The sequence below is a fragment of the Pantherophis guttatus genome, chromosome 5 (genome assembly GCF_059756535.1).
Source record: "Pantherophis guttatus breed Tessera chromosome 5, ASM5975653v1, whole genome shotgun sequence".
In the NCBI taxonomy this organism is placed as follows: Eukaryota; Metazoa; Chordata; class Lepidosauria; order Squamata; family Colubridae; genus Pantherophis; species Pantherophis guttatus.
The window spans coordinates 96,351,681-96,370,651 of NC_142067.1; the positions used below are offsets into that span (position 1 = coordinate 96,351,681).

An 18,971-nucleotide genomic window follows, 5' to 3' on the forward strand; every position below is an offset into this window, starting at 1 on the left:
ATTCTGAATATACCAATAAATTGTTTCAAAGCCATTATATTTACTGGCTTCTTGGTTGCTTCTTTTGACTTCTACTACTACTCCAAAATTTTATTCTTTTATTGATGTTTTAAATATATGGCATATTTGGAACCTTGGCCATATGTTAGAACAAGTGGGATTTGCTATCCTTCCCTTCCAGTGAACCTATATGTTCAGAATATGCTTTCCAACATGCCAGTACACTATGTTCACAGCTTTTCATGTTCTCTAAGCACCTTCCTTGCTTTAAGCCCATTGATTTCCTCATGTGCTTGCCTTGCTTCATATATCAGATGTGACCATCCTGCTAGCTAAATCCTTCTTGCCTTTTATTCTGTGTTTAATTGAGAAAAGCCAGTTGTACAGAACGCATTGAATGTTCTATGTTTTGTTTTTTTTGTAAGGTACAGTGGTCTCACCTGGCATCTCTCAAGAACAATGTTCCCCCTGTCTCACGGTCCCATTCCTTCAGTGACCCTTCTCCCAAATTTGCACATCACCATCTGCGCTCTCAGGACCCATATCCACCTTCACGCAGTGAAGTGCTAAATCAAAGTTCTGACTCTAAATCTGAGGTACCTGACCCCACCCAAAAGTCTTGGGCTAGATCAGACAGTGACGAGGTGCCTCCAAGGGTAAGAAATAGAAAGACAGAAGTTTGACTTCTTTAAACCAAAGAATAACAGAAGGCATGTGCTAGGTTTTTAATTAATGAATGCACACCTGTAGAATACCAGAAACAGGCAATTTGTGCTTTTAATATGTTCATATACCACCCCGGGAATTTTTTTTAAGGGTAGTATATAGTAGTAGTTATTCTCCTCCTCTTCCTTGTTTCTTTTTTTTTTCAAGAAGAATTTGCCTTTTAAAGTAGATGATTACAGAAAATTGAAGATCAGCAAACATTTATAAGCTGTCTACTATTCATAAATAAAATATTTATCATGCTAAAGGTAATATCCAAGAAAGCACAAACAAAAAAATAATAGCCAAAAGTTATTTCTTTAAAATTCCGTATATATTTTAAGATACTATGGACCACGAAAACATTTTTTAATGTGATTTACTTTTATCAGATATAATCTTGCTTTCCTGCCTTTTACTGATCCATTACTAAGCATTTGTTGGTTCCTTAGAGCTTAATTTTCTAAATCCCCATGCTATTGTAGCCTATTGCTTTGTGAATCTCTTGCTTTAAAGGTCTATGTTCTGTCATGATCGTCTGTGAGTGGGTAGTTATTTGTACCTATGCTAGCTATTTATTAAATGTCCTATTTTTTCAGCATCTTAAATACAGTCCAACTGGGTTTATGGGTTCTACAGTTGGTGAACATTTTAACCAATAGAATTACTTTATTTAGACAATAGTAATATAGTTTTATACATTTAGTAATATATCTGTGTATATATTTATGTATATCTTTACAGGAGCAAAAAAAACCCTTAGTTTTGCCCATGCAACACTATATTAATTATTTTTATTCCCACTTGTTCGCTCCATAAGGTACCGGTGAGAACTACATCCAGATCGCCTGTGCTATCCCGCCGAGATTCTCCACTACAAAGCACTGGGCAACAAAATAACCAAGCAGGTCAAAGAAACTCCACAAGGTTTGCAATGTTTTCTTCCTACATCATGGTTGAAAGGAGAGGCACACTGGACACACCATGTTCACTCGGAATATAAGATTTGAGCTGTAATTTTTTATTTTTTATTTTATTTTATTTTTTTTGCTTTAATTTATATGCCGCCCTCAGGGCAGCTTACAATGCGTTAAGCAATAGCCTTCATACTTTTGTATATTTATACAAAGTCAGCTTATTGCCCCCACAATCTGGGTCCTCATTTCACCTACCTTTGAAAGGATGGAAGGCTGAGTCAACCTTGAGCCTGGTGAGATTTGAACTTGCAGTAATTGCAAGCAGCAGATGTTAATAACAGTGCTTTAGTCCACTGTACTACAGGCTCTTATTTTTTTTTTTTTAAGCCAAAGCCTGCTATAGCTAAGCAATCTCAAATGGTGTATTTATACTGTTAGAAAGTAATAACATCTTAATGACTTTCCAGCACCATTCATATAAATAGGGTTTCCTTCTGAAGAACGTGCTAGTTTATCATGCATCGGCCTCTTTTTTAAATATATCTAATATGTTAGAGAATGGTAGCAAAAATAATAATTTAGATACTTATATTAGAGTTAAACTTATTATTTAACTTCACGGAAACACCAGAAATGATTGCAGAAGCCTGTTACATTGGCCAGTTTTAATTCATCTCCCCTTTGATTCTATTTAATTATGACAATTCAGTAGGACATTTTATGGGTTAAAGTAATTTACATCTGGTCCATCAGATACCAAAGTTATAGCAGTTCCTAATCATGTCTCTTATACCTGTTTTGTGATTCTGTCAGCTTGTGCAGACTGAGAATGTGAATTAAATGTATAATCAGTCTCTTAGGCACGTTCATAGTTGCATTAGCTTAATTGTCTAAGTTAGTCATAAGAGGCTTACAGAATAGGTGATAAATGTGTTGAATTTGCAGTGAGACCTTCACCGAAAAAAATCCCTCATTTGATCTCATCATATTAAAATATTGGAACATTTTGATGTTTCTCATTTTTTAGGCAAGAAGGGTATGGTGATTTTAGCTTTATTCGTTTGTAGACTCTAGCTTGACCTCTAGAGAGGTTATTTTAGAATATAGACTGCATTTTCCCAGACCCACAACCGACACAGCAGTTTATTTTTCTTTTGTCATCAGCCCCAAGAAAATTACTAGATATTTAGGCATATATCATGTGACAGGCTAGATCAGGATTAACATATTTATTCATTTATTTTATATCCAGCCTTTTCCCCAGGGACTCAAGGCACTATACACAACATTCCATTGTTCAATTTTTCCCACAAACCTGTGAGGTAGATCGAGCTGTGTTACAGAAAGAAAAATTCACAATCTATTGGAGTGCCCCATAATCCAACGTTTGAATGTGATTAGTTGGAAATGGTAGTCTGTACTCTCATGGGCTCCAGTTTAGGCTGGTGGATTATATGGCCAATTTTTCCTCAGTCGTACTACAAGTGGATTACAGTAATGTACTATATTTGGACTGTCCTTAAAGAACCCTGTGAACTTATACTGATCCAGAATGTAGAAGCAAGTATGTTAATGGATATATATCCATACATTGATATTATATTAATACTCCCTTCTGTATTTATTGCCAATTTATGGGACCGCCTTCTGCCACCGATAGCCTCCCACCGGCCAGTACGCTCCCACAGAGAGGGACTCCTCAGGGTGCCGTCAGCCAGGCAATGTCGGCTGGCGACCCCCAGGAGGAGGGCCTTCTCTGTGGCAGCACCTGCCCTCTGGAACGACCTGCCCCCAGTGATACGTAGGATACCAGATCTCCGTGCTTTTCGCCGTGCCCTCAAAACTTTTCTATTTCACCAAACTGGGCTGGCATAACGCCCCCCCACCTTAGATATTTTAATTGTAACGGATTTTAGTTGGGATGTTTTAAATCTGGGCCAAAATTTGTTTAATTCTTTTAATAATTTTAAATTTTGTATTGGATGTTTTTTATTCTTGGCTGTTCACCGCCCTGAGTCCAGCAGAAGAAGGGCGGTATAAAAATTTAATAAAATAAATAAATAAATAAAAATAAATTTGCTTCGTGGCATACATTAGTATTGGGATTACAAGTAGTCCTCAATTTACAACCACAGTTGACCCAAGAATTTTTGTTGTAAATCATTGTGATCATAAATTGAGTCATCATATGACTGGACTCAATTTTATGTACATTTTTAAGATGGTCATTAAGCGAGTCATTGTGGTTGTTAAGCACATCACATGATCATTAGTCCAAAGCCATCTTATCCAATAGGCAATTTTTGCCAAAAAGTAGCAAAACATGATCATGTGACCATAGGATTATCCAACTGGCCATAAATGTGATCTGATTGAAATGCAATCGTGAGACCGCAGGGATAATCCAAGTGTTTTAACTTCAAGGATGGTCATGAGTAGATTTTTTTCAAATTCATCATAATTTTGAAAATTCTCAAGCAACTGGTCATAAATTGAGGACTACCTGTATAACTCTAAATAGCTTGTATTCTAAAGACCCAAAGAAGCATCATATTTCATAATAGCGTGGAGATAGTATGTGAATATACTTTTGGTAGTAAAGAAGAATGTGGACAAGAACACCATCCTTATTTCTCTCCAATTTCTAAAAGTCCAGAGAGAGGCTCTTGCAATTGCTTGAATGTAAGTGTTGTTCTAATTCAGAAACAGTCTTGGATAGATTTTAAAAAGATTGTTTCCTCACCCAAATCATAATCAGTAAGATACAGGTGTCCAATGATATCACTGATAATGTCTTTCAGATCTGTGAAATGTATTCTTTGTATTGTGCTGGGGTTTTCAATGGTTTAAAAATTATACCTAGGGACATGTTTTTTTCTTTAAATAAATACTTGCTTTATTATTTTTTTCAGTTCTGGAAATGCACAAAGTTTTGATAAAGCATGGAGTGTTGCAAAGTATCTTTTTACAAGGGTTTAATCTTGCATTGTTGAAACACACACTTTATATCTGAAGGGCAATGGATCAAAAATAGTAAACGGTGTAATTTTGAAGGTGAAATTTCCAGAAGCCTTTTTAAAGCATTAGCATGAAATAGCTGCTAGACGCACATAAGCTATATTTGTGTTATTCTAGTTGGGTTTTTGCCTTTATTATGTTCTATTTGTGGATTGATGAAGATCAGACTTCTGAAATGTAGAGTTTTGTCTTTTTCAGACAGATTATAAGCAATGCAAATTAAATTATTAGATTTTGGATAATATAATTTGGGTATCCCCACCCCTCTTCTTATTGTAGTTGTTGTCATTGCTATCCATTCCCATGACTTTGTTTTAGCATAAACTGCATCACCTTCCAAAAGGAAAACAGAATATATACAACTTTTTTTTTTTAATGCAAACAGGTCAGAGCTCTTGTAAGGACCATAAAGGCTAAGTAGTTTCAGGAGTTGGAAATGGCATTCCTAGTTGATAAATACCCTCAGTAGATACTGACCTCGTTGGCTTAATTTACAAAAGATAGATGAAATCATTTAAATGCAATTTTGAGTTTTCAAATTGCTTGGCTTTAGTTTTCATGTGTTCAGTGTGACTCTTTAAGAGGATATAGATTAATAAAATAGACTTAAATGCAATGACCAAAGGGTGATTTTATCTGCTAGAAATGTTGCTAAAATTGAGATTAGGGAGATTCCATTTCAAAATGTTCATAGAAATTTATGTCTGTCCTTAGGTTGGCCCTTATCACTCATTCTTGCCTGCCTACAGAGTTGTTATTAAAATGGAAAGAGTCCCATGAGCAGATCCAAGGGTAGGAATACGAAGCTTGATCTAGGGACAGCGGATTCACTTCTGCAGAGGGTGAAGCAATATGTCTTATATTCAGGAGGAGACAGCTGAGGAGAAAAGCTGGTTGAAAATAGATTAACTTCTGAAATTATTCATGCTATTTTCTTATTGAGAAAAGTCATCAAATTAGCAGGAAGGAGAAGAGTAATCTTTGTCTAAGCTCTTGTAAACCAAGCAGGAAGATCTAGCAAGCCTAAGGTTTCCAACCATTGTCCGAGAAGAGAGACAGGATATAAATTCTAATTTAAGAAGAAGAAAGCAGGATTAAATTATTTTTTTTAAAAAAAATTATCCTTTTTAGCAATATAGAACCTCGGTTGCTCTGGGAAAGAGTGGAAAAACTGGTGCCAAGACCAGGAAGTGGAAGTTCTTCTGGATCAAGCAATTCGAGTTCACAGCCTGGTTCCCATCCTGGCTCCCAGAGTGGATCTGGAGAAAGATTCCGGATGAGATGTAAGAGGTGGGGGGGGGGATAGATTAGTCTCATGAAGGCATTCCAGATTCATTGGAACCAGATAGAGATTTTGAATGAGATGTAAGCAAAAAACTGTTTTAAGTGAAGAATAGCCATATGCTACAAAAATGTAACCATTCAAAACAATATTTATTTATCTATCTATCGTCTGTCTGTCTGTCTGTCTATCTATCTACCCTGTTTCCCCGAAAATAAGACATCCCCTGATAATAAGCCCAATCAGGCTTTTGAGCGCATGCGCTAAAATAAGCCACCCTCCGAAAATAAGCCCTCCCCGAAAATATTTAAATGCAGAGCTGGAAATCAGATAATACGGCAAGCCCCTTCTTGCTCCATGTGCCTCAAAATAATAAGACATCCCCGAAAATAAGGCCAAGCGCTTATTTCGGGATTCAAAAAAAATATAAGACAAAGTCTTATTTTCGGTGAAATGCAGTATCTCATCTATCTATCTACAATATCTACCTGTCTGTCTGTCTGTCTGTCTGTCTGTCTGTCTGTCTGTCTATCTATCTATCTATCTATCTATCTATCTATCTATCTATCTATCTATCTATCTATCTATCTATCATCTAACTTGCTTGCTTGCTTGCTTATCTATCTCTCCCCAAAAGGAAGTTTTTACAACCTATGCTTAACAGTTGTAGTAAAAGCAAGAGTAGCAGACTTTTCCTATATGATGCTGAGATTATACTGTCTTAACCCATACAGTTGCATGCATTTTTCACATGCATATATACATACATACACAGACACTTTTCTGTTTCCTAGTCATTTTAAGTTATAAGAGCTATGTACTGTATATAGGAAAATTTAAGCAGAATTTTAATCTGAGAAGAATAACTTGGAATATGTTGATAAAGAAGTGTACAGGTAGTCTTCGGTTAACCATTCTTTCAGCAACCATTGAATGTTGATGTCACTGAATGAGCAAACTTGGGATTAGTTCTTGAAGTTACGATTGTCACAATATCTTCTGATCATGTAAGGTGCTTGACAATTTATAATTATGATAGTCACAGTGTCCTGTGGTCATATGTTTGCCATTTGGAACCTTTACTGCCAATTTCCAACAAACAAAGGAGACCGGCAGGAGGTGTAAGTGATGATCAGATGGTGACACACCTAATGACCATGTGGGATTTTCCTAAGAATGACAAGTAGAACTACCAGAACTGCCATTGTAAGTTGTCACACTAACATAACGTCACACTCTATGAGTCTGTAGAGATTCTCAGTCATCCAGGTCATGTTGTCCAAAAGGTGCTTTTTCAGGAGGCAACTGGACTTTCTTGTTGTTTTTTTCTTCAAAGAAGTTTCGTTTCTCATCCAAGAAGCTTCTTTAGCTATCCTGTCAGAGCTGAAGAAGCTTCTTGGATGAGAAGCAAATTGTCTTCAAAGAAAAAGAACAAGGAAGTCCAGTTGCCTCCTGAAAAAGCACCTTTGGGGTAACACTCTTATGACCACATTCCTTGATAATGGAGTTCTTGGTCTGAATTATTGTTAACCAAGTACTACCTGCATTATTTCCATATGATCTGTTATTAATATGGAATCTATTAATCAAGATTTTAATAACTATTTTCTATTTTAAATATTTCAGAAACATTTTCTTATTTATTTGTGATCCTCCCAACAGTGGCTTTGTTTTGTTTTTTGCAATGGTAGGAAGAACTGTCTGATTGTTTGCTGCTGAATGTTCCCATTTATTTTCTAAATCAGATTTTTTTTTTCTTAAAAATAAACTGGCCTTTTGTTACATGATTATTTAGCATCATCAAAATCTGAAGGTTCCCCTTCACAACGTAATGAAACTGCAGCCAAAAAGACTGAAGAGAAGAAAGAAGTCTTCAGACCCTGCAAACCTGCGGTAAGGCTCCTTCTGTGGCTTGTTAGCTGTATATTTATGGTCTGTATCTTTCAATAGAAGACAGTGGTAGTTGTTTGAATTGGATGAAAAGGAAATGAATGAATCAGGTGTGATGTTTAATTTTTATAACACTGGTCATCTGCACTTAACAAAAGTAATTATTTTTATACCTACCATTTTTTATTTCATAATATTTCCAATAACTCCTTCCAAGCAATTAACCCAAGCAAGCAGAATTTAAAAGAGCAAATAATATCTAAGCTATTTTAGAATTCTTGAAAACTGTGCGACAGCCAGTCCAAATGGGAAAGCTTTAGGCACAATTACAGAATTTTTTCTGACTGAGGCTTACGTTAACATGGAGCCAAGAAAGAGCCTCCATAGGCAGTGATAGTGCAAAGTGAATAGGGCACAGAGCTGGGTAGAGTTTGAGTTTTGTTCCCACCCAGCTTCTTGAAGGGATTTTTGTTTTGTTTTCACAACTGTGCTAAACTTAGTTAAGGAACTATGCTATTATTTTTAAAGGACGTTCAGTCATTCTTAACTCATTAGAAAAAACAATGGGTCTTACCCAGGGGTGAAATCCAGCAGGTTCTGACAGATTCTGGAGAACCAGTAGCGGAAATTTTGAGTAGTTCAGAGAATTGGCAAATACCACCTGGCTGGTCCCAGAGTGGGGTGGGAATGGAGATTTTGCAATATCCTTCCCCCAGGAATGGGGAGGAAATGGGGATTTTACAGTATCCTTCCCCTGCCATGCCCACCAAGCCACACCACGCCCACCAAGCCACACCCACAGAACTGGTAGTAAAAAAAATTGAATTTCACCACTGGTCTTACCTATGCAAATGCTACTCAGGAAAACATAGTTTTCAATTTGCAAGCATTTTTTTTCTGAAAGCCCTATTGAATTGCCTTTAGGTCTCTTGCCCAGTGAACACTAGCACCCTTCCATTCAGCAGAGATGATGTACTGAAAGGCCAATCTGTACAGATAGTAAAAAGTCAGCCATTTCTTCTTTCTCCTAGTTGAATTTCATCCAGCAGTAAAAGGGATGTTGCCTTTCATTTCTATAATTAAATCTGTACTCATAGTTTCCCACAATTATAGTTTTCCCGTACATTAAAATTAGCTTGTTTATTTATGCACTAATAGAAAGCTTTTCTGAAGATCAGCGGATCTTCAAAATCTAATTTGATTCAAATATTCAAAAAATTAATTTGTTTCCTTAAATCTCACATCTGCCTTTTTCTTCCCATTGATATCATTTTGACTTTTGGTAGAAGGAGTCCATTTGTCTGATTCAGCACAGATGTTTTTGGTTTTTATATTACTGTTTCTTATAAAATTTAAAGGAAAATGGAGAAAAACAAGCTTCTACTTTCCGTTATACTGATTCTTATTTATAATCCCATGTCACGCTCTTATTTCATGCTCTACTTTCTTACTCCTTTATTTAAAATTTTAAGTAAGCCACTGCTGTAATTTTAGTATCTTTAAGACCCAAGATAACTGGATTAGTTCATGAATTAATGTTGCATTTTAGTTATGTATTTCATTCCTTCATTTAAATGTTTAAGAAGCCAATGTTATAATTTTAGTATTGTGAACCTCCAAGATAAGTGCCTTAATTCCTGTACTAATTTTGTATTTTACCTTTCTTTCCCAAACCATGCATCTTACCTTGGTCCAATGTTGATTTGCTTATTTTGACATGTGACTGAACTTTAGGGAGAAGTGGTAAGTAGAGTTAATTTATGGAATAACTTCAAACCTTAACATGACTTAATTTAAATTTACAAAACTTCCCATCCTTTTCTTCCACATGTGGCCATTGGAAATTGCCCAAAGAAATCTATGGAAACTCATGGACTATTGTTAGCAAAACTGGGCAGAATATAGCAGGTACTAGGAGGGGAGGGATTATATGATAAAGCTAAATTAAGAAAGTTTATAGAAAAAGAAATCCATTAAATTACACCCATGTACTATCTCAGGAGATGTTAAATTTCCAATCCTGCTGTGAAGTTTATATGAAGTGAGTTTTGCTTGATTTAATTCTATTAGAATTAAAGCATTAAAACATATACCATGTTATGTTTATGAGTATTTCCTAAAATCATTTACCAATTGTAGAATAAAAGTTTCAGTTAATTAATGGGATCCAGTATCAGTTAATTAATGGGATCCAATTAATTGGAAAAACCTGTTGAAACAGGCAGTGCTCATCATTAATTTTGCAACAATATTATGATATGCTTTTTTTCCTAGGATTTAACTGCTTTAGCAAAGGAATTGCGGGCAGTGGAAGATGTACGACCACCTCACAAAGTGACAGATTATTCATCATCAAGTGAAGAATCAGGAACCACAGATGAGGAGGAGGATGATATGGAGCAAGAAGGAGTTGATGAATCTACTTCTGGGCCTGAAGATGCCAGAGCAGTGTTAGTTGCATTTTTCCTAGTTTCTTTATTAAAGAATCTTTGTAATCTATAACGTAAAGGTTCCCCTCGCACATATATGCTAGTCTTTCCCGACTCTAGGGGGCAGTGCTCATCTCCGTTTCAAAGCCAAAGAGCCAGTGCTGTTCGAAGACGTCTCCGTGGTCATGTGGCCAGCATGACTAAACGCCAAAGGCGCACAGAATGCTGTTACCTTCCCACCGAAAGTGGTCCCTATTTTTCTACTTGCATTTTTTACATACTTTCAAACTGCTAGGTTGGCAGAAGCTGGGACAAATAATGGAAGCTCACCCTGTTACACGGCACTAGGGATTCAAACCGCTGAACTGCCAACCTTTAGATCGACAAGCTTAGCATCTTAGCCACGGAGCCACTGCACCCCTTTTGTAATTTATAGGGTTGTCCTTTTTAGTATATACTTCTAAAAATAAACTTTAAGAAAATTGAACAATAAATTGAGAAAAATAAAAGGCTAAGTCTATGTAACTAGACTTAGTTAGCTATGCTAACAATAACAATTCATTTAATTCCATAATCTCTTAAAAGACAGGTCTTTCACGAATAAGTAATAAATAATTCTTTAGAAAGTCCATAGTTGCAGTTATTTTAATATTGTAGTGAATCGTGAATATTGAAGCACCAATGATGAAATGTTGTCACCAAACAGATCCACTTTGAACCTCAGCAATGGAGAAACAGAATCAGTGAAAACAATGATTGTGCATGATGATGTGGAAAGTGAACCTGCTATGACTCCTTCCAAGGAGGGCACTTTAATCGTCCGACAGGTAATGATCTTTCAGGATGTAATTTGTTCCTTTTCATCAATTCATTCATTCTCTCATTTATCTTTTCTCATTTTAAAATTGGTTAGAGACCCAGAAGGTAGCCATTGATGAATAAAGAGATTTAGAGCATGCAAAGAGAATACTAGTTTTCACCCACTGTTTCCACTGTGTTTTGCATGCATACATTGGAATGACTGTTGTCTGATTCTACAGTGTTTATTTTAATCTCTTCTAATGTGGAATTAAAAAAAACTGTAGATGTCCTAGCAGGAACCTAGTATAAAGCCAGTTGCATTTATATCACTTTTAATGGCAGCTTAAGAGAAGGTAAAAAATCAATTGGTGAGACAGCCCTGAGACAGTAAAATAAGGATCATGTAGTTCATTTTAAATCACTTACAGTTACACCACACTATCTCACTGAAGAGTTCAGCCAGTTTACACAAGACATTTCCTATCTTGGCAGGTTTCAAGACCAAGGCAGCTTATCTTTAGGAAATGTTGGGCCATAGTATTGGTGTCATAAGAGATTATGTAAGAAACGGTTGAGAAAATGCTTCTGTTGCTTTGAACTTCCTGGTATATTAGGTTAGGTACATCAAAGGGCATGAACTTTACTAATTACATTTCTTATTTTTCAAGTAAACATCATTTTTGTAATTGAGCCCCCATATTTAGATGGCATAATTATGGTTTATACAGGTAAATTAGGACATTCGTCAGAATGATAATTGAATGCAAGCATGATAGCAAGAAAAGTCACAAGGAGAAGGCACACAGGTGCCATCATAGATGTGATCTGTAGAAACTTAAATTTGCCAGTAAAGTAATTGGCTTTGCAAGAAAAAAGAAACTTAATATAGTAAGCCCCACTCCACAGTGAAGGCTTGTTTGATTAATGCATTGGTTGAAACATTTAAAATAGATCATTTTGCTAGGGGCATAGACTTGTACACAGCACTTGAGCAAGACAAGTGTGCCTGTTTTTTCTACAGAGTACAGTTGACACAAAGCGTGCCAGCCATCATGAGAGCAATGGCTTTGCCGGTCGTATTCACCTCTTGCCAGATCTCTTACAGCAAAGCCATTCCTCCTCCACTTCCTCCACCTCCTCCTCCCCATCCTCCAGCCAGCCGACACCCACCATGTCCCCACAGACACCCCAGGACAAGCTAACTACTAATGAGGTATGTCTTGCACCACAGCTGGCTGCTTTCACAGGGTTATAAATGTATTTCCTAATAGCTAGTATCCAGAGGATTTCCAACTAGCGTCCCTTCTGCTGCTCTTCTTCCTGTCACTGTCCCTTCACTCCCGCAAAGTAACACATTTCAGCTCTTATGTGCCAACCCTCTGAACTACAGAATTTTTACCCCAAATTTGCCAGTTGACTACTATTTTGTTTTGCTTTTTACAAGTGATTAATTGCATGGCTTTTCACCTAAACCAAGTGTTTTTATCAGTATTTCTTTCAAAGCTATTTTGGGAAGAGTGTCTAAAAGTAACCCTAGTGTGATTGGCTTTTTCAAGTAACAATGCTGTCTGATTTAGCACAGTGCTGGAAAAATATGCACATAGAGAGTCCTTGCTTTAGAAAACGGTGCATTATATCACAAAGGAAGTTTTCTCCATCTAGCCATAAGTGGAACCTTTAGAGAAATATTAATATAATAATCAGTTTCTTTTTAGGAATTACTAAATTTGTTTTATTTTAGAATGTTAGTTAAAATGAGCTGTCTTTGTTTTTAACATATGATTCTGCTCTGACAGGAGTCTATAAAATAGGAGGCTGTTTTCCCAGAATACAAATACCTTTTCAGTTTGCAGGCTATTAAGAGATGTAAAATGTTATCTGCTGGCAATAAAGAAGATAGGTTAAATTACTGCATGTGAATTCTTCTAAATACAAGTTTTAGCATAGGAGCAGTTTCATTTCATTCTGTAGGGTAACACTTTACTCAAACTGACTTTTCATGTATGAGAGCAATGAGGCTGCTTTGAAATTGGTTACTGAATGGAAGTTAAATACCCCTATTTTCAACCACTTAGAGCAGTGGCCCCAACCTTTGCATCCTGGTGGCCTTGCGAGGGGGGAGGGGAACCAGGCCACGCGAGCAGCAGACCAGTGTACACACATGCATGTGCAGATCGACTTGTGAAAGTGGTGGACCAGAGCATGCAGATCAACCTGTGCAAGTTGAGCTGCATACGTATGTGCACATGAGCTGGTTCACCATTCGCACAAGTTGAGTGCGTGTACACATGCGCACTGGTCCACTCACGCTGCCTGGTTCCAAATAAGCCACGGCCTGGTGGTGGGCCATAGCCCGGGGCTTGGGGACCCTTGACTTAAAGCTCTTTTTCAGATTTTTCAATCAGAAGCAAAGCATGCCACAGCAATAATAGGCTAATCCGTATAAAATCACCGCAAGATTTAAGACAGTCTAAATGGCATACAACTAGTCACAGGATGCTTAAAACTGTAATGGCAGCTCATGTTTAGTAATGCAAAAAGGCAATCTGGCAACTAATTGGGTAATTTTCTGGTAAAAGTGCTTACCATCTAAATTCTGAAGCAATACTTTAATTGCAGTTTGAGGGGTTGGATCTGAACAAAGTTTTGAGATGAAATCTTCACCCAGCTTCCAGCATTGTAAGAGAGTGAGGCTAATAAGGCACAGTAGGTATACCTTATAAACAGCAATTAGTTTATATGCCTCATTACTTCCTAAGAGTGATTAACAGTAAATTCCATGTCAACGCTCTTTACTTATTTCACATTAGAAAAAGGGAAATCCTTATATATTGCTTTTTAAAATCAGACAGGCATTATCAACCACATGACATGAAGCATAGTGATGTTGCTTGTCCAGTAATCAGTTAGAATATCTGAAAATAAATCTATTTCTCTATTTAATATAGAAATTATGGTAAATGACCAAAGGTTCCTAAATATTTTAGAAATAGATGTAGATTGCATTCAGATAACAAAACAAATTCTATGTAGCATGTGCTGCTTTGATTACATGTGCTGTTTCCTCTTAAGATCAGATGCATTTAACAAGTCATGGACACTTTGTCCATTTAGTAGATCATATAAACTAGAAAAATGAAACAAACCAGAAAAATAAATATGGTATACCAGGTTCTAGACCCTCAATTTAGGACGCTTTCACATTTTCCTAACTTCTCTGTGAGTGTAGTACCTAGCATACCACTTCCTAGTTACACCTACTATTAAGAGGGTTCATTATTTGATAAATTGTATAGTTTATACATTTAAACCTCTTATGAAATGAAATACATGACACTCAAGCATGCACTCAACTGAACAGAAAGGCTATCTTCTTTTCTGAAATGAATTGAAATTTTATCAAGTTGCTAAACTATAAATGCAATTATGATTTATATCAACACTTAGGTAATATCAGTATGTAATGAGAAATTCTGTATCATGTAATGGCCAGTTCTATTTAAATGCTCTCTCAGCAAAGTAAATAAAAATGCAGTTTGTGCAATTCTTTTAGGTAATATGACAAATGGAGTCCCTTACTGACAGTAAAGCTTGCATTGAGGACCCAGATTGTTGGGGGCAATATGCTGACTCTGTAAATATGCTTAGAGATGGCTATAAAGCACTGTGAAGTCTAAGTGCTATTGCTATTGCAGGTATTAATGTAACAATGATAAAGATCTCCCTAATTCTTTTTTCTAATAAAGCTTTTGAAAATAATATTTTTGCACACCATTTGATACAAATAGATTGTATAAAATGGTTTTATTCTACTAATGAAAGCTTCATTTATTAGCATGAATTTGCTTATCTGATATTCATCCTATGGTAAAAGAGATCCTTCCACATGAAGAAATCTTACGTCAGTAATTGCACAGTATGATCAACAGGTAGCATAGTGTGCTAGCCTCATTATTCTCCTAATATTACATTATATGTACTTTGTTTCTGGAGAAAATATGTTTTATGGAAGCAAAATAATATGCAAATGAGAAAAAACATTTTTTGTTAAGAGGCCATGGTGAAAGATGTCCAATGATAGAAATTTACTTGGAAAGAAGACTGAACAGCATGAGTGGAAAAGGCATGAAACAATTTAAATGTAAATTTTTTTCCTAGATCAACTTTATATGGCATACTTAATTTTTCACTCCTGTCATTCTCTTTTAAGATACAGCACAGTCTGTACGACATTTAACCCACATATATGACAAGTTTTAAAAGCCATTCTAACAGTTTCATCACTTCATTTTCCTTCCTTGTTTGTGTTTTTCATGTTTAGTGTTATAACAAGATGCACCAGTGCCTTCATGTCATCATTTACATCTTTCCCCTCCTAATAATTCCACTTGTTTAATACTGTCTTAATATTTTGCTGTGAAAATGATGGTGGAAGAACATGCTGCAGCTTTCTGGCAAGATTCCAATTTTCAAAATAAAATTTTTAAAAAGAAAATAATCCTAAAAATCATTGCAAGTTAAAATTATAAAGCTGATTTTTAATTGCTCATACTTTGTTGCATATGGAGGAGATATTTTCCAATTGGTTACTGACAGTATAAAAGATGCAGGGCGGAAATATAATGTAGGAAGTAATACAATGAAATAAAAAAAAGAATAATTTGTACAATAAAATCCAAGGTTTAGCAAACAGGGCCTCCTATTTCAACAGGAGGAGATTCTTCTAAGTTTTTAGTGTAAAGCTTAATACATTCAGAATACAGTCTGTAAAAGCTGAAGCAAAGGCTGCTTAGTGGACAAAACTTATCATAGCAGTGATAAGCACTTTAAATTTTACTTATTTTTAAGAAATACTAAGGTTGCCTCTACATAGGTAGCGCTTGGGGAAAAGGGGGTAAGAAAGCTTCTGAAAATAAGGCTGTATAGTAACAGCTAGATGAAATGTCTGTTTCTTTAAGAACGAAATTGTTTTATTAAGGTGATTATTTGAAATTTACATTGCAGACTCAGTCCGCTAGTAACACACTGCAGAAACACAAATCTTCATCTTCCTTCACACCTTTTATAGACCCCAGATTACTACAGATATCTCCATCTAGTGGAACAACTGTGACTTCTGTTGGTAAGTTAAACGAGTAGCAAGAAATCAATGGTATAAAAATATTTTTTAAAGTGTATATACATTTATAATGTCCCTTTATTTTAATGTTTTCATTTATATTTTTGTAAAGGCAAAAACCAACCATAATTATTTTGAGATCATTGAGATCTTTAACATAATGTGTCCGGGTAGGTATAACATCTGCATATTAAGATTACTAAATATTTTTCTATTTTTTTACATTTTTCTCTCTTCTATCCCTTTCTGCAGTAGGATTTTCTAATGAAGCAATGAGATCAGAAGCAATAAGGCAGGATCCAACCAGAAAAGGATCAGTTGTTAATGTCAATCCTACAAATACACGGCCACAGAGTGACACCCCAGAGATCCGCAAATACAAGAAGAGATTCAATTCTGAAATCTTATGTGCTGCCTTATGGGGTAGAGTATCTATTGTTGACTGCTACTTCATTCCTATATTTGAAAGTTGTAGGCTTATTCATAAAATCATGAATCAATTAATATAGAAATTGTGCTGGTTTTGTAACTGGCTTATTAATTAGATCTGGATCTAGTCCTACTTATGAACATGGAAATTAAGATGTGTCTTAATGATAAGTCTGGTTTGTCATGTTTAGATTTTGTATTAATAATTTTAATGGCAGGCTTTGATTCTAATAGTAACCAGTAGAATTGTTAATAAGTATTTCTTACTGAGAACTGAAAATTGAAGCAGAGTATGAACATTCCTGATACAGGGCTATGAAGTTTTTCAAAGCCATTTCTGGGCTATGAAGTATTTCAAAGCTATTTTATAGGTTTTATACCATAGTAATATTTGTTGGATATTTAAAAAGCTAAATATTCCACAATAGCAAATCCAAAATCCAATTAACTTGTGTTTGCCTTAATCTTGTTTTTTCTAGGAGTTAATTTATTAGTGGGGACAGAAAGTGGCCTGATGTTACTAGATCGGAGTGGTCAAGGGAAAGTTTATCCACTAATAAACAGAAGGAGATTTCAGCAAATGGATGTACTTGAAGGTTTGAATGTCTTGGTGACAATATCAGGTAGACAAAAGTTCTTTTTTGATAACCTTAAGAGCAATATTACTAATGCGCTGTGCCTGTATTTTACACTTACAAGTGTCTGCTTCCTGCAAGAAGAACAAATAATATTAGAAGCCAATTTTTTTACTATATGATAATAGTTTTCATTTTTTTCCAAAGAATATTTGATAAACACACTATCTGATTAAAAATCTGATGCATATTCAGGGGGAATTATAATACCTGTTTTTATAATCAAGGTTGCTATAAAATGGGTATAAACTTATTGAATGACTCCATTATCACAGCAGTTCCTACTACCCTTCATTATTCTTGCTTACATTATGTCTTGACTAAAACTATGTTGCTTTATAACTGTAAATCACAGCTTTAAAAATTGCTACTGGATTACAAGCATATAAGCAAGCATATATATATTGTAATGTTTTCTGGTTTATATCTGTTTTGTGATATATCATAGTCCAAACCTATGCCAAATTTCAAAGAAACATAGTAAAGGCAACTCTTGTTTATACTATCTGAATCATTGATAACTTATTTGATTTATATTACTGGCATTATTCAAACTGAAACGATGTAATAAAATAAATGTCATTCAACCAGGATTGGTCTGAATGATGAAAATCTGTAATATAAACTTGCATGCTACCTTACATTCATACTATTCCTGTGACCAGAAATAGTATGAATGACCAGTTGTACATTCTTTGACCAATCTAGTCTGCAGGGTTGTTATTGTGGGAGGAAAATGGAGAAGGATGAGCTGTAAGTTACTTTGAACTCCTGAAGGATAATCAGAATATGAGTTTAATAAAAAAAAAAAGCTGCTACTTCTACATAAAAGCATTCTGTAACCTGATTTCTTCATATTAAAATTAGGATGTTTTGTTAAAGAAATTTTATTAAGACACAACTTCATTGTTAAAGATGAAATGTTGATTTAATTTAGTAAAACTTCAATATAAGTTTCATTAATCAATTTTTAAGAATGGATCTATGAAATTGAAAATATTGAATAATGTAGCTCAAAAACATCGCAACCCCTCCTACCCCACCTTCAGTGAATAAATGCATTCTGGAAATCATAAATGCAGTATACGAGTTTGCATAAATAAATTAAAACTTGGTAATGTGGTTTGGAAATATTGCAGTATTTTAATTAAAAATATACTTTCTAAAGTCTGTAGAAACGGGTAGCTAAAATGATAACTGGATTTGAACAATTGTCTTATGAGGGGAAGATAACATTTGAAGTATTTAATTTAGAAAAAAATGAAAGAAATTCTAGAGGTATCCATCCATTATGCATGGGTAATATATACTATGTGGTTAGAATAGTTATAGCAAAATCAGTACATCTAGGCAAACTAAATGGCAGGAATTTTAAAATTAAAAAAAGAGTAGCACTCCTTCTCAAATTTCATGAAGTCACCAACTTAGCTGACTTTGAAAAGTATCAGACAAATTGATTGAGGATGAAATTATTAGCTGCTAAGAATTTAACTCTATTGGATTAGATGAAGGGAGGATCAAATCACAGCTATAGAGGCTAACTAGATGGTCCTTCAACATTTGCATTTAAGACATGGTGCCTTGAGTCAAGTTCTGTCTTGCATAAATTGGCACAACATAATTAATAAGTCATTCAGATACAGAGGAGCAGCCCTGATGATTGCTACATTCTGCACATTTTCTAGCTAAAATCAGGTAACTAGAGCTGTACATATAATTCAAGTGTAGTTCAATCATTTGGGATTG

General features: G+C 35.3%; 1 protein-coding gene across 4 annotated transcripts in view; it reads left to right on the forward strand.

Moving 5' to 3' along the window:
* MAP4K4 (mitogen-activated protein kinase kinase kinase kinase 4) overlaps positions 1-18,971 on the forward strand; it is a 147,622-nt gene that overhangs the window by 118,758 nt on the left and 9,893 nt on the right. Inside the window, exons 17-27 of one of the 4 annotated variants that reach the window (XM_034419942.3) lie at positions 426-656; positions 1,526-1,632; positions 5,772-5,923; positions 7,718-7,815; positions 9,547-9,555; positions 10,087-10,262; positions 10,948-11,068; positions 12,064-12,255; positions 16,047-16,164; positions 16,414-16,584; positions 17,070-17,213. In XM_034419942.3, coding sequence (XP_034275833.1) covers positions 426-656; positions 1,526-1,632; positions 5,772-5,923; positions 7,718-7,815; positions 9,547-9,555; positions 10,087-10,262; positions 10,948-11,068; positions 12,064-12,255; positions 16,047-16,164; positions 16,414-16,584; positions 17,070-17,213 — 1,519 coding nt within the window. The remainder of the gene's footprint in view (positions 1-425; positions 657-1,525; positions 1,633-5,771; positions 5,924-7,717; positions 7,816-9,546; positions 9,556-10,086; positions 10,263-10,947; positions 11,069-12,063; positions 12,256-16,046; positions 16,165-16,413; positions 16,585-17,069; positions 17,214-18,971) is intronic. The other 3 variants (XM_034419978.3, XM_034419989.3, XM_034419999.3) reach the window with 3 other exon arrangements.